General features: G+C 40.1%; 1 protein-coding gene across 3 annotated transcripts in view; it reads left to right on the top strand.

Moving 5' to 3' along the window:
- LOC149263897 (P-loop containing nucleoside triphosphate hydrolases superfamily protein) overlaps positions 1–23,272 on the top strand; it is a 238,444-nt gene that overhangs the window by 106,318 nt on the left and 108,854 nt on the right. For all 3 annotated transcript variants that reach the window (XM_089426807.1, XM_089426810.1, XM_089426803.1), the window contains exons 8-9: positions 22,649–22,754; positions 22,927–23,130. In XM_089426807.1, the coding sequence (XP_089282933.1) occupies positions 22,649–22,754; positions 22,927–23,130 (310 nt within the window). The remainder of the gene's footprint in view (positions 1–22,648; positions 22,755–22,926; positions 23,131–23,272) is intronic.

Genomic DNA, 23,272 nt, shown 5'->3' with positions numbered 1-23,272 from the left:
CTCCTGTCAAGGAATCCTACCCATGTAGTCCAGGACTCAAGGGAAGTACCTCTCATCTGATCAGTGAGCAGGGAAATGAGGATGGGGACCATAGAAGTATCGATGGACGCATCGTTGTATCTACCGTACTCCCTATGCTAGGATGACCTTCATTGATATGGGATCAATGATATTGGTCTGGGACCAGTGGTAGGAGTTGTACCCGCTATGACACTGACTTCGGGTCAGTAGAGGACTGGTTTGGGACCAATGGTACATACTCTGAGACTGACTTCGAGTCAGTAGAATATTGGTCTGGGACCAGTGGTAGGAGTTGTACCTACTATGACACTGACTTCGGGTCGGTTGAGGACTGGTCTGGGACCAGTGGTAGACACTTTGAGACTAACTTCAGGTCAGTGGAGAATGGTATGAGACATTCTCGATCAATTCTTCTTCTTCCTGGTTCAACATAGTAGAGCAGAGCTGAGCAGTGCAGGGCATTGATGGCAGAGATAATACAGTTGGACATATGGATCAACAGATGGAGTTCTCCCTAGTTGAGAGGGATTGTTAAAATTGGAAACTAGGGTCAAACTCCATGTGGGTCATCTTATTTATTGCAGTTGATATTTTTATTGGATCCCTCTCATTGAGAGGTGTAGGATTGATCTAAAGATCATCCAATTTCGATAAGTATTCATGGAGATATGAATTTATTTGTATTATGGGACAATTCGTCAAGGTCGGCCAACAACCTAACTACCCCCTCTTGTGCTCCATGTTTAGTATAAATAGAAGAAGACTAAGTCATTCGACACACTCAGTCTCTTGTAATCTCTGTTCACCTTGTTTTGGGTTTGATGGAGAAGAGATCGGAATAGTATCTACGCTGCCCTAATGAATATGAGATGCTAGACATCTAGACGCAGGCCCTATAGACGTAGTCACAGAGGATCCTTATACGCTGTATAAAGGTGACCGTAATAAGCCCTAGCTAAAGTAACAAAAGGAGGCACAACCGCAATTGGAAGGAGCCCTACCACAGGTCCTATTACGCAGTTAAGAAGGTCTAATCACAGTCCTATATCCGCAGTTATAGTAGGCTTATATACGATGCACAAAGGAGGGCTAAACGCTGTCAAAAGAGACCTAATCTATCCACTATTGAAGAAGCCCTAATACATCTAAACGCAGTCTTGTTCACACAAAGGAGACCTGTTATACGTTGTCAAATGGAGCCATCCTAACACAACAAGGGGACCTGTTATGCGTAGACAAATTGTGCAACCTGTTATATGCAGTCAAATGGAGTAGATGTATCCTCGGGTGGGTCTAAGGTACTGTATCCCTGTAGCAGACAACAGTACCTCAGACTACCCAAAGCTTCGGTGATGATCACAGTAATAGAGAAAGTAATACTCTCCTCCTCGGTGGTATTCATCTCCATGAATGAGATCAATGACAGCGTATTCCTGTGGCAAAGAGGATCTATGAAATCCTACAACAGTACTAACTCGGCATAGGAGTATATTACAATGAGAAGATTCGGATCTGTCATTCTCAACATACTTGTAACTTGATGATCTCATAACAGTATACCTCAACGTCCTTCATTCTTGACTCAGCCACACATATTTGGTGATCACTGTCTCAGTGCGGATACACTCGTGGTAAAAAGGGATCTCTATAATCCCTTCTTTAAATACATTCCAGACACAATATTGATCTCAAAGTGTATCATTAATCTCAATACAACAAAGTACAGGAAATATGCAATAGTAAATGATCTTGGTGATACAATGGTGAAGACCTCAATGTCGCAACAACGATGGTTTCAGTATAAGTAAGATCTTGTTGAAGGTTGTTGTAGTAATGACAATGATAGTTACATTCTCAGCATAATGGAAGAAGTTGTATCAAGAATGATCAGTGACAAAGTCATGATCTAAGTTCTTGTAAGATCCTGAACTCGTTGAAGATTCAGAGATCACCTCTGTAGTAACTTCTAAGGGACAGTCATGGTGCAGCAATGATGTTATGAATGATGATAGCAGTACTGAAGATATCAGTGATACAATAGGACAACATGATGATGGATGATGCAGCATGTTAGTAGCTTAGTGACTAGGTACAACACAACGTCGGGTGCAATATGAGTACGAGCTAAAACTCTATGATGGGTGAAGCCGTCAGCTTGGAGAATCAGTTGAAGCATAATTTTGCCAATTGATTTCATGAATCATCATTATAGCAGATGATCTCTGCTCATATCTAAATAAGTCAAAGTGTTGAAATTTGAAGAACATAAAAGAAGAATTGATCAAGGGTTTCCCCACATTGTGGGGTTTGTCCTTGGCTAGCGCCACATCTTGTGTGTTCTTGTCTTGGCTTGTCTACTATGATTTATAATTATGTTCTATCTGCAGTTTACTTTAATGCTGATATGATTGCTAACTGTGAAAATTTAAATAAATTGCTTTAGAATAGAACAAACCTAAAATTAACAAGTCATGATCTAATGTATTTGTCAAAAGAAAGAAAAATAAATTTTATTGTTAAAGAAATTGACTTATTAAAGCATGGGTTTCATGCTTGGATCATTGGTTAATAAGAACACATTGAGTGCTCTATAGATTATGTCTTGGGTCGAAGTCTAAGTCAATATATTCTAGACCCTTCTTGGGCTATTTAAGTCAAGAAAGAATTATTATTTTTTGGTCATGTAAATGCCTCCATCAAGTCGATCTCAAGCAACCTCAAGCACATCAAGTCACCCTCATTGGAGCTACATACGACTATAAGTACAAGTGCTATTCGACTCATTTGGAAGATGATTAAGCGCAACGCAGATCTGCAACTAGAACGAACTTATGAAGTACAAATTTCATAAATAAGAAGCCTATCTCATAACATGAAGTAAAAGAAAGCCCAACGAACGAGGAAGCCTAATGTTTGTCTCACGTGTGAAAAAATTATAGTATTGCAAGACGAAGGTACAAGATTATGACTGTAGGCCAAACTGCAGAAGGGCCGAAGCTTTAATTGATTACTTTGATGGATGGTTTGATGTACCAAAAGGCCTATTTGATTTTGCATTGTCTTAAAGAAAAATTCTTGAGCGCTGACTTGATGGATGGAGGTGAAAAGTATTATTTTTAAGATCTAAATAGCTAGACCATAAGTTTGATCAAGGCCGAGATACTTGAGACAAATGACAAAGTTCTATAATCAAGGGTTTGAATTTACCTATCTGAAGTTGCAAAGGTTTTGCGTTTAAGTAACCAAGTCATATACCTTAAGAACTAAAGATAGTCCTTATAACCAACAAAAGATTCAAGTATTGAAATGTGTAGGGACCAAATTATTTGAAGTCATTGTAGGCACTGTCACTATAACCCTTGAAGGATCTGATTTCTATGAGTAAGGCCAAGTATTTACAAAGGATCAAAGTTGCAAACCTATGGCAAAATTGCAGCAATTTGAAAAAGGAATCATAACCTCATTCTTTGCAGAAGTAATAGATCTCTTTCTAAAACAATTTTGTGAACAAATTCACAATAAAAAGAGCTGAAGGTATATCTTAGATCAGACCTGTCATTAGCAAGAATTCTTTAAGTCAATCCAAACTTAAGAAGAAGAACAATCCATCATCTTGAAAACTGTTGACTTAGCTCCCTAAAAGCTTCTACTAGAATCAAGAGGAAGTAGTCTCGATTGAAGAGCTCATCCAATTCAAGTTAGTATTATTACTACTTTTTATTTTTTAGCAATTTAACATTTTGTTTTTAGCTTGAAAGAAGAGGCAAGAAGCTCTATGGAACACCAATCCTTCAAGGCAAAGGTATGTATAACATATTCGTTATATTTTAGGGTCTAGTTGCTTGTATGGCCCTTGGGTCTGAGAATTCTCAATGTATCTAGGGATTGCAGAACCCTAGATAGTATATATAAATACCCTTGTTCCCTCTTAAGACACCATATCCCCTTATTTCTAGGGTTTGTAATATTGAAGATTGTTGTCATAAATCTTGTAAAGAAACCCTACCCTATTTCATCTTGTTCCCTCATAAAAGCCCTACCTTTTAGGTTTGTAAACCTAGGGTGAAATTTAGAAGCCCTAGTAAGTATAAAATTACATTTGAACTTAGGGTTTGAATATGAAATTACTAATTTGTAATCATGTTCTTGTATTTGTATACTATTGGTAGTACTTGCCAAGGATTGTTGTGGGTCCGTAAAAAAATAAGGATGACATTGTTTCACTGTGAGAGGGAGCTCTTCCACAAGGAGCTTCCACCTTCTCATAAAAGATATATATATATATATATATATATATTCTTTAATCATTACCCTTTTTCTTGGAAAGACTAAGCTTGCAGGAATATTCAAAGGAATAAGGAGTGTATGAGTCTTCAAAAGAAGGCTCATATGAAGCTTTGTTGCAGAAGTAGTCCTTCATCAAGAAACCCTGCGAGGTTTGTTATAAAAGTAACTCAAGGTATGTAAAAATTGCAAAATTTGTAGCAAGAAAGAAGATACAATCATTTTAGGGCTTTGCTGTATGTTGAAGTTTCTAAATTTACTTAGTTTAGAAACCCTTCATGCACTTTTTTCTGATTTATTCCTACCTACTTGTTATTTTTTCCTTTAACAAGTTATTTACAAAATAAATACTAAAAATAAACACCAGTACATGCTCAACATATTACAGATCAACAACTAAAAGAAAAAAGAACAAACACACCACAAGACACCATTAGTTTTGGACCAATGTCCCCGAAAAATCCCAATGCGGGAAAACCAGAGCAACTATCTGAGGGTTTTCTTATTAAGCAATATCAGAGTACAATCTGGGTGTCGTAACTGGCCTACCTAACAGAGAATCTCCTTAGCAGCTATACTTCATAGTTTGAGAGAAATCTCCTCACTGAAACCTCGGAAAACCCTTCGGATAGCTCCTCAGCACAAAATTGCTCTGCAACCCAAACGTCTGCCCAATTTGGACTACGTCAGCGCCTCTCTGTCTCACGCTGGCCCTGCGTTAGCCTTTCTTGGTCTGTGTCAGGCCCTGCGTCAGCTTTCTGGGCCTCTGTGTCAGACACACTGGCCTCTCTGGTGCTCTGTGCAACACTTGGCTGCCTCTGCGTGGCCCTACGTGAGCCCTTACTAGCTCTATGTCACTCTCCTTGGCTATTGCGCTGCTCTCCCAGTCCAATCTCTGCCTTCTTTGTTTCTCTGTACTCAGTGCCCCTTAGCTGCTCTCCCGATCACTAATTCTATCTCTCTTAGAAAACACCGCTCTAGAGAATAGAATGGTTGATCATCTGGTGTGTTCTCCAAGTGACCCTCAAGCCTCCTCTTATACTTTTCCTGTTGACATCTCAACGGCCGAGATTAAGTACCTAATCAACGGCTAAGATTAGATTTGGCTTGATCCATGTCTTTTGGACCACTCTAACACAAATTCATATTAATACACATTAATATTTTATTTTCCCTAAGTTTAGACTTTAGGGACTCTATTAAAAATATTAATTATTTTAATATCTCCTGATTTGTTTAGAATCTGCCCAAACCCTTTCTGGGTATTGGAGGTCTCATGTGCCCCAACCTCTCCACTAAATTTCGTGGCTAGAGCACATCCGATGCTACCCCAAATCAAGACTCCCTCTTAGTGAGGATTGTGTTTAGCGATAGTCCTCATTGAGTATTACTCTGATCATCCGGCATCGGTACCTGTGCTGATGCTAGGCCTTCCTGGCCAACATCCTCTACACTGCTGCCTCGTGTACTATTGTCCATGGTTCTACCATTGCCACTGCTGCATCTGTATGACAGCTCCCTCTGCATCCTTGTTGTTATTGGTCCTTTCTCCCATCACTGCATTCACACTGCACCTCTTCTTATCAAGTTGCATCGTGCCGCCCACTACTGCACTATAACTCAGTTACTGAGAAGTAACTGATCTCCCAACTGACCTCCCTATTGGGATAGAAACACCCACTGATGCTGAAGCTCCCTCTGCCGCTGACAAGTGCTCCCTCTCTGATCTCTGCGCTGTTGCAACAACTCCCTGCATCTCGCACAATTGCACACCTCTCTGTGCCTTCCTGCACTGGTGCAACACTCCTGTGCCTCTCACACTGCTGCAGCCTGCTAGATCTGTGCCGTCTCGGGACTCCTGTGCTGTAGCTCTCTTTGTTGTTCCATTCACATCTGTCTCTACCCACTCAGCTAGTCCTGCTACTCCTTGACGGGGCTCTCGTAACAAGGTCTGATCCAAGAAGTTGAGTACCTCAAGGATTCTTCCCCTCATCGCTTGTAGTCCTTCTGACTACAGCTCGATGTCTCCCCACTTCCGCTCAAGTGGTGTGTGTGCACTCAATGCACAGTCATTGTCTGTCAAAACTTCCTTCTCTGCCCGTGCTGGCGCTGCCTTAGTCTCGGAAGACTCTCCCTTACTCTTCTTCCTTGGGCACTAGGTCGCATAATGACCCATCTCCCCACAGTGGAAGCACTTGATCTTGGAGAGATCTTTCTTCTTCCACTTCTCCTGCTTTCCCTCAGATGCTAGGGCGACATCCTCCTCCTCGTGCTGAACTTTGATCCCTTTGCTGCTACTACCTGTCTTCGACTGTCGTCTGATCTCTTCGTGGTGAAGAGCTTTCCACACCTTGTCCCAAGGGAGGAGAGTTCCTCTGCCCAGGATACTCTGGACAAACACTTCCCAATTTTCTGAGACAACATTTAGGGCTGTCCTCACCGTAAGCTCCTGATTGGGTGTCGCTCCTATAGCAGTCAACTGGTCTCGGGTCGCATTCAGTCCTCCGAGGAAGTTGTCAATCGATTGACCCTTCTTCCCTCATCTGGTTCTCGAGCAACATTCTTCTCTGCACAAAGGTATGCTGGTACAGGTTCTTGAGAGCCTCCCACATCTCAACGACCGTTTCCTTCTCGGCTATATGTGGTACCACATGATCCTTGACCTCGTCAAGGATAATGCACTTGGCCCTCACCATTGCCTCTTTGTACTTATCGTTATCATTGGGGTCGACTGGGATAACTATAACCTCCAGGACGAAGTTCTTGACACGATCCCTGTCAAGCACTGATAAGATTTTGGCCTTCCGACTGCGAAGTTCGATGCTCCTTCCAGTCTATCCTGTTCTCTTACCCTGTGTAGTGCCACGACGCTCCTCTACTTCCCTCATGGAAGTTCTCTGTTCGACTCCTCTGAGTCTCTACTTCCCGTCTGGAAGTTCTCTTCTGGACTCCCTCTGAGTCCTAATTTCCCTCTTGGAAATCCTTCTGTCGCTTGTCGAGATGCCCCCTACTTTGGTTGTCTTGTGCAATTGCATTGTTGATCCAGGTTCCTCGGCTAGAAACCCTCGGTAACAACTCCTCTAGCCCTGCTCTGTCAAGTATTGTTCTGACTACAATACCTGACCAACTCCACTCTGCAATATTCTTGCAGCGTTCTAGACCCTAGCAACTGCCTCTCTGTGAACTGCGTCAGCCCCTCTCTGCCTCACCCCAAATGGGTTTGCGTCAGCGCTAGGATGCCCTGTGTTAGCCCTTTGGCCCTCTGCATCAGCGACGCTGGACTCTTTGAGGCTCTGTGCAGCTCCCAGCTTCTTTTGCGTGGCTCTTGCTGGCTCTGCTCCACACTTCTTGGCTTTTGCGTTGCTAGAAACAACCTCTATCACCTCGGGACAATTGTTTTCTTCTGCTATTGCTTCGCCCGATTGATGTCTTTTAGTCCTCCTGTGATCTGCAACCCCCTCTGATGCCATGTTGAAGTTTCTAAATTTACTTAGTTTAGGAACCCTTCATGCACTTTTTCTTATTTATTCCTACCTACTTGCTATTTTTTTCTTTGTCAAGTTATTTACAAAGTAAATGCTGAAAATAAACACCAGTGCATACTCAACATATTACAGATCAACAACTAAAAGAAACAAGAACAAACACACCACATGACACCATTATTTTTGGACCAATGTCCCTAGAAAAACCCAATGTGGGAAAACCAGTGTAGCTATTTGAGGCTTTTCTTATTAAGCAATATTAGAGTACAATACCCAACAGAGAATTTCCTTAGCAGCTATACCTCACAGTTTGCGAGAAATCTCCTGGCTGAAACCCCGGAAAACCCTTTCGGCTGCTCCTCAGCACAAAACTGCTCCTGCAACCCTAGTGTCTGCCCAATCTAGACTGCGTCGGCCCCTCTCTGTCTCATGCTGGTCCTGCGTCATCCTTTCTTGGCCTGCGTCAGACACATTGGCCTCTCTGGTGCTCTGCGCAGCGCTTGGCTGCCTCTGTGTGGCCCTGCGTGAGCCCTTACGGGCTCTGTGTCACTCTCCTTTGGTGTTGCGTTGCTCTCCCAGCACAATCTCTTCCCTCTCTATTTCTCTGTACTCAGTGCCCCTCAGCTGCTCTCCTGATCACTGATTCTATCGCTCTTAGCAAACCCCGCTCTAGAGAATAGAATGGCTGATCATCTGGTGTGTTCTCCAAGTGACCCTCAAGCCTCCTCTTATACTTTTCCTTTTGACATCTCAACGACCAAGATTAAGTGCTTAATCAACGGCTAAGATTAGATCTGGCTTGATCCATGTCGTTTGGACCACTCTAGCACAGATTCATATTAATACACATTAATATTTTATTTTCCATAAGTTTAGACTTAGGGACTCTATTAAAAATATTAATTATTTTATTATCTCCTAATCTGTTTAGAATCTGCCAAACCCTTTCTGGGTATTGGAGATCTCATGTGCCCCAACCTCTCCACCAAATTTCGTGGCTAGAGCACATCCGTGCTACGCCAAGTCAACACTGTAGAATCATGAAAATTCTTATATTAGGTTGATCGATTGAATCAACCCTTGTCATGTGTTCACTTTGGTAAAATCCCTAACCTTTTGGGTTCATTGTAAAATCCCAACCTTTTGTTGTTTAGGGTTTGTTGATGTTATGAAGAAACCCTAGACTCCTAGGGTTATTGTTGATGTTTAGATGATTAAACCCTAGATTTTTGGGTTTGATCAATTAGGCTTTATGACAAAACGCTTGTAAGAGTAATAACCTAGGAATGAAACCCTTGGTGAATGTGCTTCTGTGTGTTTAGCTTGATCAAGCTGTTTTGTAACTACAAATTTATTGTTGTTTGTGTCTAGGGTTTAGGACAAAACATTAGTAAAGAATGATATAAGTTTGTAGGGCATGTTAATAAATCCCTTGATGTAAAATGCTTTCACTATGTTTGGAATTGATTAGTGATATCTTAGGTTTAATTTTGATGGAATCTAGAGTTTGTGTCAAAACTCTAGCAAAATTTGTTGTAAGAATTTAGGGTGTGAAAGTTGTAACCTTTGTTAATTGAAAACCCAAGTCTAGTTTGATTTCCTATTTGATATCCCTAGATGCTCCCATTATAATGCTAATCTTGTAGTGATAAAGTTGACTTCCTGCTCTTGTATATACATATTTGTGCTTGGCTATGCTTGTTGCCGAAAATTTGCAGGTACATAGTTTTCAAGATGTTGAAGATATTTGGTGATGACTGTAACACCCTCCTCCGACATCTACCCATGTAACCAACCAACCGGGGTAAACATGTGACGATATGCTACTATGATTTGATTCAACCTCGTCGGTCACCTTAAGGAAGTGGAACTGACAAAACACAACCAAACTGACCATCCACACATCCTACAGAACCTCCAGGAGCTACCCTACCTTTCCAAGTGACCAACCCTTGAGGGAACTCAGTAGTTCAAGGACCTAGAGCCCGAGTTGCTCCCTTACCAAGCGCTTCGAGCGACTAAGGGTCCTAGTCTCTCCCATGAGCCTGCCTGAGTGCGACTATAACCTTTTTCTACTAGTGCTATGCCAGCGACTGTGAGATTTAAGGCTAGATTCCAGCGCTAGGACCTAGTCACTGCGCAAAACTTCATGGAATTTACAGAAATGAAAAGAAACATAGAGATAATGATGCCAATACGATTTCTTGAACAAAGACTTGACAAGACCGCTACTAGCCATGACAAACATTTCATTAAACATGTCACAAATTGCATTCTACAGGTCCTAATAACAGATTTGAGCATAATGGCCTTATACTTATCTGAGAATCGCTAAGAAATAATGATTCCTTATCACATTAGCTGCGTTATCATCTATTAGGTCATAAATTCATTGCTCAATCATTTACAAATCAAAACACGATGAGAACCATACATTTTAATTGTCATTAAACATATTGATAACCAGCATATAAACAATAGAAATAACGAGGATACATAATCCATAAATGCCACATATGAACCAATACATTTTCTCATAAAATACCAAAGAAAGGAACTCTTATTAATGAATGTAAAAGCCAACTTGGTATGGTAATACCATGTTCCACCCTACCGTAGATTGGCTGAGCCAAGTCTTTCTTTAGCCAATTACTCCCCGTGCCATATTCCAAGCATGAATGTGGGACTCACACCAAAAGAACCAACCAGGGCTTCCCGAGGTTAAACCACCTCACCCTCATCAATAGAATCAGGGTTTATCGCAATCTTCCTGGGATCACTACGCCGTAAACAGGAATGGATGCCACCAGATTTCTCCACCTACACCGTGAGGAATTTGCCTGTCTTCTAGTTTGTAGGCTTTATCGCAATCCACAGGCTGATCCAGGGATCACTAGGCCATAATCAAGACACCACCCTCTAGGCTTTACATGGGCCATAATCAAGACACCACAATGATTCCTAGGCCTGATCATGGAAAACCAATTGTAGGTTTTATCGTATATCCCGCCATTCATAGGTTGAGGATTCCTAGGTCCACCGAGGCAGACAATACTTGGCTTTACTGCAACCCACAGTGTGGTTCAAGCGTTACTAGGCCAGTGGCTTACCACAATCCACAATTCGGTTAAGGGATTACTAGGCCATTTTTTCTTTCATTGAGAGAGCCACTTCACTCAGCTTCAAATCCATCCGACAATTCAACTCAACCAAAACTTGAGAACCCCATCATACCATGGCTATCCGAAAATGGAAAGGCAAGGCTGAAGAACACTGTCACAATTGACAAAACCCATGCTCATGACAATAAGAGAACCAAGAACACACATGCATAACCATTCATGCCACACATAGCAAGGAAATCACACATGCAAATCGACACCTGCACGTGAACCTGCTGTAGCTACTTGATCTTGCTCTTCCTTGCTTGATCTTTGCTTCCTCTTCGCCTTCTTTGCCTTTCCTGATCCAATGCTGAAGTGTGAGAGAGAGAGAATAGAGAGAGAACTCCAAAACGAAACTGACCAAAAGCCATGAACTGATACTCAAAAGCCTTTTTATATATGTGGCCTCTATTTAACTTCATTTTCCATTATTTTCCTTCATTTTCCTCCTCACTTGAAACTCGTGACCTCTCACCTTCCTTTTCTCCTAATTTCATAGTAACATGGGTATTGGTCCTTGGCATTGGAGAGCATGTGCCCCACATTCCCACGCTCTTGGGAGCTTGGGCGTTGGTAGGAAATGTTCCAAAATCGTTGGGAGCTTCAACGGGTACTTTGGAGCTTTTCGGGAGCGCTTCACTACAACAGATTTTGATGTTTCGGGTACCTATTTTGAGGAGATTTTCACCTTTCGGGTACCTATTTTGAGAAGAGAAGCTACCATTTGTTTAGTTTCCCAGTGATACATGTAAGGTTAGGGGGCTGGATTGCATGGGCTCTGTAAAGCGACAAAGACTTGGAGATGTAGCAAACGTTTCAATAAAATATAGACAATTGCTATTCATTCCTTGGCGGCTTCTGTTGCAAATCTTGAAGTTCAACAATTGCAAATAAGTCTACTTTCTTTGAAGTCTATCTTGAAGCTTTAATGATAAAACTCAACAAATTTCCAAGCTTAGCTAGTTTCATTTTATAAATTTCCAAACTTGAATTTCAAAGGTGAATATAATATAGTGTTGCATGAAATCACATAATAATCAAATAATAATAGCCTTTTTTTTTTGGTTTGGGAGTTTCGTCAAGGAATTTCATTGGCAAATTGTTGATGGATTAATATTTTGATTTTTTCTGGCATGTTTCGAAGTTCAATCTTTTACATGCAAGATGAAATCTGCAGGATGGAATTTGATTGGCAAGTTTTAGATGGAAATAAATAAATTATTTTATTTTTAATTTTGATATATATTAAATTTTAATATATTATATTATTGTCACTCCCAACTTGACGTTTTTTGTAAATTTGGGCAAAAATTCTAGCCGTGCTGGATACTTGTTCCCTTGTACGCAAAGTACCCGCATATCGGAAACTTGTGCAACATAGCCTAATTTCCATTATTTTCATAAATAAATTGCCAAAAATGACATTTTGCCTTTCCAAAGCCTTTGCCATTGCCTTTGCCAATTTATTTAGCCATAAGAAACCAAATGAACACCCACACTAGGATTTTTTTGCCCAGTTATTCAACTTGGAATAAGTGTCCCATAACTGTGGTTATTATTTTGCCTTAATTAGCTTTTATTACATGAAATTTTCACCAGGGCTGTTACACTTCCCTCCCCCTTGAGGGAACATCGTCCTCGGTGTTCAATGACACCTATAACCAACAAGATTGCTGAAAGCAAAACATACTGCCCATAGAGCTTTATAACTTAGCTCGTGGCAATATTTACAATGATCAACCTGCTAAAAAGCAAACCAACATGACAACCATAATGACATGACACCCATATTGTGTATTGGAGCTTTATAACACAACTCATGGTGGTATTTACATCCATATGTACATAAACCGAAACATTGCACCAGCACATATACCAAAACATTTGCTCAACCAACGAATAGAGGGATACATACCCTGCATTTGATCCGCCATCTCCAATGTAGCTTCATCGTAACCAGAGTGCTTCCACTGCACTTGAACCTACTTGATTGCTTGGTTTTGGAGCATGAACACCTTTTTTTGCAATATACAGTGAGGCTCCAACTAGACTTCTCCATCTGGCTCCACCTGCAATACAAACCAGTGAATCATATGATTAACATCTTTAACATACTTCTTAAGCAATGGCACATGGAAAACATTACAGGCTTTCCCTGTCGGAGGCCTTGCAAGTCGATAGGCTATTGTGAATCGTGATCACTCATCAATACAAACCTCCTGCTAAGAAGATAATGCCTCCACATCTTTAACGCTTGAATGATCGCTGCAAATTCAAGATCATGTGTCAGATAGTTCTGCTCGTGCTCATTCAATTTCTGCGACTCGTAACTACTACTTGTCCCGCTTGCATAAGGACTCCACCAAGTCCTCTCTTGCAAGCGTCTGTACACACTACAAACTCTTTGTCTGGGTCTGCAATGTTTAACACTTGAGCGTTTATCAACAACTGCTTTAATTGCTCAAAACTTGTTGCGCATTCCTCTGTCCATTCAAATTTCTTACCTTTTCTCTGCAATGACATAATAGGATATGCAATCCTAGAGAAGTTCTTGATGAACCTCCTATAATAGCCTGCTAGTCCCATGAATGATCTCATCTCATCCACATTTCTAGGAGCCGCCCACTCCATGATAGCTCTTATCTTCTTTGGATCTATTGCTATGCCTTCCTTGGAGACTACATGCCCCAAGTAATGTACTTTTTTCTGAAAGAAACTACATTTATTGAGCTTAGCATACAACGATGCTCTCTCAACAGTCTCGACATTGCTGCTAAATGCTCATCATGCTCTTCCTTATTCTTAGAATATATCAATATCTCATCAACGAATACAATAACAAACTTGTCCAAATAAGGATGCAACACACTATTCATCAAGCACATAAAGGTAGCCGGAGCATTAATAAAACGAAATGGAACTACAACAAACTCATAATGCTGATACCTGGTCTGAAAAGATGTCCTGTAAATGTCCTCTTCCTTGATGCGTACTTGATGATATCCGGATCTAAAATCAATCTTTGAGAACAATGCTGCTTTCTTTAACTTATCAAATAAGTAATCCTCGACAACGAGTACTTGTTCAATTGCCTGTAATCAATGCATAACCTTAGAGTACCATTTTTCTTCTTCACAAACAAGACTGGTGCACCCCACGGTGATACACTTGGCCTAACGTATCCCTTGTCAAAGATTTCCTTCAACTGCAACTTCAGTTCTACCAACTCTGGAGTGCTCATCCTGTATGGGGCCTATGATGCTGGTGATGCCCTTGGTACCAACTCAATGGAGAAGTCCACTTCTCTGTGAGGTGACAACTCTGTGATCTCTGCTGGAAACACATCTTGAATTTGTTGCAAGATTGGGTACCTGCTCAATATCTCGACATCCTCAACATCCTTACCTTTATCACTAGAAATATGTACTGCAAATAACACACAACGTTTTCCACGTCTGCTTTTTGCTTGCATAGCTGTCATAGCTGTCACCATCCTAACTGATGTTGCTTTGTTCTTACCTTGCAAGATTCTCTGCTCCCCGTTGTCATCTAAGCACTCAATGGCTTTGTCATAACAATCCACTTTGGTCCTATGAAGATATAGCCAATCCATACCCAAAATCATACTATATGACCCCAACAGTAATACGTTCAAATGTGTTGAAGTAGGTATGCCATTCAACTCAAATGCACAAGCTCTTACCCAATGATGAACTCTTTTCTTGGTACCTGTAGCCAACTGCACTAATCGAGATTCTGCATGCACTTCGTTATTCAAACCACACTTATCCACCAAGTTAGGGTTAACATAACTATAGTTAGATCCAGGGTCAATCAAAATAGAAGCAACTTGTTCACAAAGCTTACCATCCATCTCAATGATAGATGCTTAATGATCTGCCTACCTATTATCTAGGGCTGCATAGATATGAGGAATGCTCTGCCCAACATCCCCAACAGTCTACGCCTCCTGTACATTATAGCTTTGAGACCTACCACCTTGAGTTTGCGAACAATCCCTCTTAAGATCCTCCTTACCACATGTCCAACACTCCAACTGTCTTGTACCATCACCTCTATTCTGCTGTTGTGATCCATGTCCTTGTCTAGCTGCATTGAACTTCTTATGCATTGCAAAATTCTCTCTCTTCTGCATTTTGAGGCCTTGTTCTTTTGGGCTGCCATTTACCTTTGCTTTTATCTTTCCCTTTCCATCCTTGCTGAGATTTTGTCTTACGCTTTGACTGTTCATAGCAATGCTTTAGTTTCCCAATAACTTCTGCAAGTGATCGAGGCTCATCATACTCAATCTGATCTCTAAATGCTAATGGCAATCCACTGACAAATCTTTGAACTTTAGCCTTTTCATCCTTAAGATATGATACATACTGCAATAACTCCAAGAACTTGGTTGTGTACTCATCTGTCATCGATCTGATTTTGAGCTCATAGAATTCCTTGGCTTGGTTGTCATAGTACCTTTCCGACAAGTACTTTTTTTTTGAAGAGTCTCTTGAATTCATGCCAAGTCAACTCTTTTATCTTGATGTTTCCGATCTCTTTTACATCTTCCCACCACATATTCGCTTTCCCTTTGAGGCTGAACATAGCTATTTTGGCCTTCATATTCTCTGTATACTCATGTAGTTCAAAGAACTTATTCATGCCAAGTAACTAAGCCATTACATCCTCAGGTTTCTTGAACTCTCCATAAAAAGTAGGTGGCTTCACTTTCCTAAACTCATCTGACAAATATCCCCTTCGACAAATATCCCCTATCACTCCTCCTATAAGGGTGATAACGATGATGACCATGATGCCTTTGAGAACCAGAACTAGAATAGTACTCGTGTCCATCACCTCTCTTATCTAGAGTATCCAAGAATCTACCATCTCTGATCGTGTTATCTTTATTTGACTTGTGACCACCATGAGACTCATTGCGATATGCCCCATTAGTCCCATTCTCCTGTCCATAGCTGATCTGGAGTGGTCCCTGACTTTGTAATTCTGACAAACTTTGAAGCACTATCATCGAGAAATCTAGGGCATTGGCATTAGTTGATTTCTCTTCTATTAGTGATTGCTTGTGAATGCTTTTTACTTGTTTAGATTAGGATCTTCTTCATGTTAGATTATTACTGTTCTTCTTCATCAAACAGTAACCAATGCATGAACATAAATATACAAGAGACACAACAAGTAGGCTAGGAGCCAGGGCCAAAACCTCTCCCTCTTGAGAGGAAAACCCACACAAATTCTTCTTATGGAGATTTCGATTGAGGAATACCAAGACCAAGACCCTTGACCTATTAGCCACTCCATGATCAAGACACGAGTCCTCTTGACTAGCAACCTTTTGCTCTGGTCTTCTTGATTCCACTTCCACTTCTTAACACTGAGACTACATCAGTAAAGACCTTCACTATGATAGTAATAAGAGAGCTCCAAAATTCATCACTTTAATATCATTAAGGACCTTATCAGAAAACTGAGATCAAGATCTTGTCACTTTGTAGGAGCACCGAGACTTCATGAACTGTAATCAATTCTGAACTGTGACATCATCAAGACTGTGACTTGAGCGAGGTTAGCATTGGATCTTTTTCCTTGTGGCAGCACCGAGACTCCTTCATTTAAACATAATTTTTTGTTTTGTTTTTGTTTTAATGGCCAAAGGCTTGACGAAAAAATGGAGAACCTCTAGAAACTTTTGTAGCGAAATGCTTCCAAATTCCTGACAACAAGGTTGATGAAGAGTTGATGGCCAAGGGCCGAATCAAACGTGGCTCTGATACCAAATGAAGCGAACAAAGTTTGTACTTCTCGTTAAATACTCTAGAAGACTTGGAATATGAATATATCCATTGAAGGTACAATTATTATATATTAAAATGTATGAAGAATGATGATACAATGAGAATGAGGGTCCTGTATATATAGCCAGGTAAGTACCCTTTCACGAACAGTTATGTCCTTTAGGGACATACCTTTTCATTGATTTCTAACTAATTAATCATTTAATCTTATTTGTTGTTTTTACATTATTTGTGTTTATTTTTATATAAATTTAGTTTGTTACAGTACCTCAACACATGCTTTGCTGCAACCCAATGTACTTGCCTTGACTTAGCCATATATTGGCTCAGGGTGTTCACTGCAAAGCAATTATCTGGCTTGGTGTTAACCAAGTACATTGAGGATCCGATTAATTGCTTGTACATAGTGGGATCCACCAAATCTGAATTTGAACTGGAATCATCCAACTTCTTTAGATTGGTCACCATAGTTATAGCCATGGACTTGTAGTCCATCATGCCAAATCTCCTCAAAATATGAACAATGTACTTCTCTTGTCCGAGGAAAGATTTCATCAGGTCTCTGCCACACCTTCAATCCCAAGAAATAATGCATTAGGCCAAGATATTTCATCTCGAACTCTGGGGCCAACTTCCTCTTGCACCCAACACTAAGCCTCTATGTCCTAGTAAGGGAAAAATCATCGACATACAACACCAAAATCAAAGGATTAGCATCAACAACGATGAAGTAAAGGTTAGGATCTGCACCACTCTTGGTGAAGCCTAAACTCATAAAGTATCCATTAATCAAGGAATACCATGCCTTGAGTTTGTACCATGCTCCCCCGCATCCCTGGTCCATATAGAGCCTTCTTCAATATGCAAACATGAGAATCCTTCCCATGTACATTAAAGGCCTGAGTTTGCTCTATGTACGCTTCCTCCTCAATCACACTATTGAGGAACATGGTCTTTACATCCATCTTATGTCTCTTCTAACCCATAACAGAAGTAAGAGAAACAATAGTTTTGATAGAAGTGTACTTGGCGGTTGGAGCAAATGTCTCATCATAGTCCACTCCCTCATTCTGAGAGAAACCTCTTGCAACAAACTTGCTTTGTACTTCTCGATGCGGGCATTTGTTGCATGCTTGATCTCATAGATCACTTGGAAGTCACCACTAACTTCCCCTCAGTTATCAAAACTATCTCCACACGATTCTTTATGATGGACTGATACTCCTCCATCAGGGCATTCTTTGTAAACCCACTGGCCTATTGCCTCCTCATAGCTGGAAGGCTCTGAATCAATGTTGTGGCTCATCAATGCCTTATAGCTCGAGTACCTCTGTGGTCCTTTGCTCTCCTTGAAAGTACCACACGGAGTTGCATGCCCCTTTGCATCCCACAAGTGTCACAGAGCCATGCTAGCCTCTTCTTGGTCACAACAACAACTCAAGGTAGATCCACAGGCTTTGCTAGCTCTACTAACTTCTCCTGATAGTTTGAAGGATGATCAATTGGAATGGAGGGTCCTATACTTGCATCCTTTGGAGTCTGTTGCTCTTCACTATTGTTATGCGAAATCTATGACTGCAGACAAAAGTATCTTCCCTAGGTCTGGTGGATTGACCTAGAACAACAGAAAGACATGCACTAATGTTTTCCTTAAAGTAAGTAGATAATGGGATGAAGCCTACTTAGAATCCATCATATGCTTTACTCCTTCCTTGGCTTGAATTCTCCAATCCTAGCTCCAATCGCTATTTTTAGAACTTGCACAGTCACATAACACAAGCCAGCTATCCAAAAAATCTATGTAGCATCATCTAATCACTTTAAGTTTATTCAATAGATCAACATGGTATTGAAATATATGAAACCATAACATATATATAGGAAAACAAAGAACTCTTTGCAGTAATATAAATGGAGTGAGTTACAACCAAAAATGGGTGTTGATCTTGTAAAATAGCTCCTCCAAGTTGACTTGTCCTTTCCTTGTTACAAAGTGCACCTCTATTAACCCTAATGCATGGGAAGATATCTCTGACATTAGCAACATAATGGATGCCTTTGCCCATAAGAACATGGGTAGATCCTGATCATGAATCATCGCCTTGAATGCTTCCGTAATGGACTTGCTCTTTCTTAACCCCATTTTGTTGAGGGTTGTAAGGAACTATCCACTCCCTCTTTATCCTTGCCTCCTTGTAGAAATTACCGAAGTCCCTGGAAGTATACTCTCCATTATCTGAACTCAAAAACTTTGATCTTCTTCCCTGTCAGGTTCTATACCTAAGCATTGAATTCCTAGAACTTGCTGAAGACCTCATCCTTGGTCTTCATGAAGTAGATCCAAGTCTTCTAGGAGAAGTCGTCAACGAATGTCACATAGTACAAGTGGCCGCTCGAAGATGGAACTTTCATTGGTTAGCATACGTCTAAATGCACTATATCCAAGATCCCCTTATATCTACTATCACTGCTCTGATAAGAACCCGCGGTATTCTTGACAAGTGCACAACCCATGTAAACACCATCATGCTCTACTCGGAGCTCTAGAAGACTTGTAACTATCTTCCTCAATGCTAGTAAAGCCCTGTAATGCAGGTGAGTGAACCTCCGATGCCATGACTCACATAAATTGATATTGTTATGTACCAATGCCTGGGTTGGTGATCCCATCAGTTTGTATAGTCCTCCCTCTTGAACGTCAATCACTTCAGCTGAGTCTATGTTCAAGCCCTTAGCCCATACAAGAAATTGACTATCTACAAATGTAACTTGGTAACCTCTATCCTCCAATGCTGAGATATAGAGCTGGTTCTTCTTCAATCTTGGTACAAACAAAACATATCTCATGCGAAGAGAATCTCCGGACTCTAGCTGAAATTATGTTGTTCCAACTCCTTTCGTTACATAATTGGTTTTATCCCCAAGTTCCACCTATAATGCTGAAATTCTCTCTCTCAAATTGGTGAGAGAATCTCAAAAACCTGTCATATGCTTAGAAGCACCACTATCCACCAACCAAACATCACTGCCATCTGTAATAGTGCCTGTATTGTGAGAGCGTAGACAAAGAAAAATACCTTCTGCCTTTTCTATGGTGGATGCTCATCATCGACATTGGCTGCTGATGCATGCTGCTTTCCCTTCCTTTTCTTCTCAGCACATTAGGAGGCATTGTGACCCAATTTATGACATTTGAAACACTTAATCTTTGACATATCTATCTTTTGATTTTGAACTGGAGCTGGTCTTCTACCCGAATTCTTCTCATTAAACTTTCCAAACTTTCATCTTCCTTTTCCTTTACTTGCATGAGCTGGAGGGGCTTGAGTTTCTTCATCTTGAAGTCTTTGCAAGTTGTTCTTGGACAGCAATCTGGTCTCCTCTTAAGACACAATCAACCCATTAGGTAGCTTCTCTCGTGTGTAAATTCCCTCAACAATTGGATCTCACGAGGAGGGAAATCCAGTGAGAGTCACTTTTACAAGCTTTGTATCATCAATGGTACCTCCAATGGCTCTAAGTTCATCTCTCAACTGAAAGACTCTCATAAGATAAGATAGAACAAAATCTGATCTAGACATCATGATACTACAGAGTTGATGACTCAAGGTTAACTTCTTGCTTGCGTTGCTGTTCTCGTACAAACGCACCAAAGCATCATATGCTTCTTTGGCAGTCTTCAATTTAGCAACATGTGGAATCAAGTGATCCTTTATAAAATCTATCAAGATTCTATTAGCCTTGGCTTCATTCTTCTTATACTTGGATTTTTACTCAGCTCCCTCTTCTTTTACATGATCCTGAAGATCATTTTTTTCCAGGACAAGGAGTATCCTGGTCTTTCAGGGTTTGAAATTGGTAGCACCATCCAACCTGCCTTTCACTCTGAGACTTGGCACCATTTTGACAAGAGACCAAAAATCCAAACAAGCTACTGAATACTGTCTCATAGGCTGACTTCAATGGCTGATCATTCAATAAAGCTTTGAAACCATAGTATAGTAGAATAGAATTGTCTGCCAGATAATTACTTTCTAATGATTTTTCACACAATATTTTATGACACTGCTATCATTGAATAGTTACGCTCTGAAAATCTCAACCGTAAATGTAGTGGAAACAGTAAAGATCATAAAAAGACATCCATGCACAATAGAGGCAAATATTTTTACCCTGGGAAACCCAACCTTGGGATAAAACCCAACAACTTTTCTCAGGAGAAATTATTCTTCGTAAGGGTTTACAAATCAGCAATTTGTGTAGAAATCTGTGCCAATATTCCAAGTCAAATACCAGTCAAACCTGGTCAAATTTAGCAGCTGGTCAGTGCTGGTCAAAACCAGTAAAAAATTCAAACTTTGGCCTGTGGTCAAGTTCGGCCCTGTGGTCAGCTCTGGTCAACAGTGTGCAGTCTGTCAAACTTGTGGTCAGCCTGCAGTCAAATCCGGTCAAACCTCTGCTGTTAAGCTTGGTCAAAGGTCTGATCAACTTGGCCTGTTCTTTTCACACATGCAGCTGTCCAATGAAGAAAAGATAGACCTCAAAAAATATGATTTCTCCTTGCTCAGATTTGCTATTTGTTGGTGATCAAATGAGATGTCACATTATCTATTTATACATGTCATAGGGGGTGTGACAACCTAAGGGAGTTGTCCCTTCACTGGCTGGCTGACTTGTCTTCTTCCTCGGCTGACTTATAGATATGCGGGAATACTTCCCAATGCTACACAAAAAATCAGCAAAAGGATCACCAACCAGCAAGCACAATCATCCAACCAAGGAGAACTGAGACTGCCCCAAACAAAATATCTTCATCAATGATACAAGGTCATGAAGAAAAAGAGCTGCATGAAGATTATTCCTCCACAGGTTGGTCCAGAAGAAGCACAATCATCCAACCAAGGAGAAGTTAGACTCCCCTAAACAAAAGCCACGAAGAAAAAGGGCTGCATGAAGATTATTCCTCCACAGGTTGGTCCAGAAGCTCCAAGGAACCATCAGCAAATCTTTATCATTGTAATGAAAAGTTAATGTGGACACTCATACAATATCGATGTAGCATGCCTCACATAAGAAGGATTTGAATGAGGTACTTGTTTGTAAAGAACTAGTCAACTGTGCCCAACAACATTGCTGACAACTGGTTGAGCTGACTCCTTGGGCTAGGTTCTAGGCAGGAGTATTATCTTATATCTCTATAATTATTCTAGGCAGGAGTATTATCTTATATCTCTATAATTATTTCAACTCTAGTCTTTGTAATGTTGTGAAATGAATAATATTTTCATATGGTCCTTCAAATATGTCTATTCTATTTGAGTTTGAATCTATGTTTTTGTCAATTGCATCTGTAGTTGGTCTCTTAGATTTTTGTATGAAGGGTATTTCGTTAATTTTTTTATTTTTATTACTCAACAAATTTGATTACTTATTATTGTCTGAGGTATTTTTCAAAAGATGTTACAGTTGGTAAGTGCATACTTTTAGTATTTTCTTTTTGCTCGTAATATAAATACTGAGATTGTTAAGAAAGTTGATGACTTATGTTTGGTTGAATGAATTTTTAATATAAGCTTTTTGGGGTTGGTAACTGTGTGTTTTGTCCCTTTTACTCATTCTATTGGAAATATTTAATTTAAACACTATCATTTGCTAGTATTTTTTTATAAAAGTTGCTGTTGAAGTATTCTGTAATTAGTCCATAGGATGTTCTGAAAACAGAAAGGTTATACAAGATATTGCATAATATTAACGTTAAAATATGAATAGAAGTTATTAGTTTTAGGTGTTCAGTATTGGATGTAAAATTTTTTTTTAGGATATCTGTTTTGTTGTGTTATAATGTTTGATATTTGATATTGTTTGAGTCATGTAGGTTTTTGTCTTATTTCCATCGCACTAGTAGTGGAGCTTGTAATAGACCAATCAGCATGAACAATTCGTTGTGGACCGATAAATATCAACCTGAAACTTCTGAGGAGGTGTGGTTTGTCACTCCATGAGGTGTTGTTGATCCTTATTAAATTATGCAACTTGGGTGACCCTATAAATTGTTTAAATGGCAAGACTCCAATATATAGTAATATGGCATTTCTGAATAGTTTGCTTTTAACTTTTCTAAGAATGATATGAGATTTTTCATGTCTTACACAGGTCTGTGGAAACTCAAAGTCAGTTATGTTTCTAAACGATTGGCTACGTAGCTGGCATGACCGAGTTTTTGGTTCAGATAAGGAAAATAACAGTACTAGTGAGGATGATGATTGGGATGTCTTCCAGGATGAGTCAGAGACTGTTAGCAAGGATGTGGAACGAGACGGACTGAAAAATGTTTTATTGCTTACTGGACCAGTTGGGGTGTGTGTTAATATGCTCAAAGAGTTGAATGGAATAATTCTTTCTTTATTTTGGATTATTATTTAGAAGCTGTAATCGTACCTGATTTCTCACTTTGGTCTAAATTTGAACTTTGCATCTGGCTAAAGCTCAAAAAATACAA

This window comes from Pinus tabuliformis, chromosome 6 (genome assembly GCF_031772625.1).
Source record: "Pinus tabuliformis cultivar Carrire ecotype Pingquan chromosome 6, CPIR1, whole genome shotgun sequence".
Taxonomy (NCBI): Eukaryota; Viridiplantae; Streptophyta; class Pinopsida; order Pinales; family Pinaceae; genus Pinus; species Pinus tabuliformis.
Note: the sequence above shows the minus strand (reverse complement) of the source record. Positions and strands in the feature narration are given on the sequence as shown.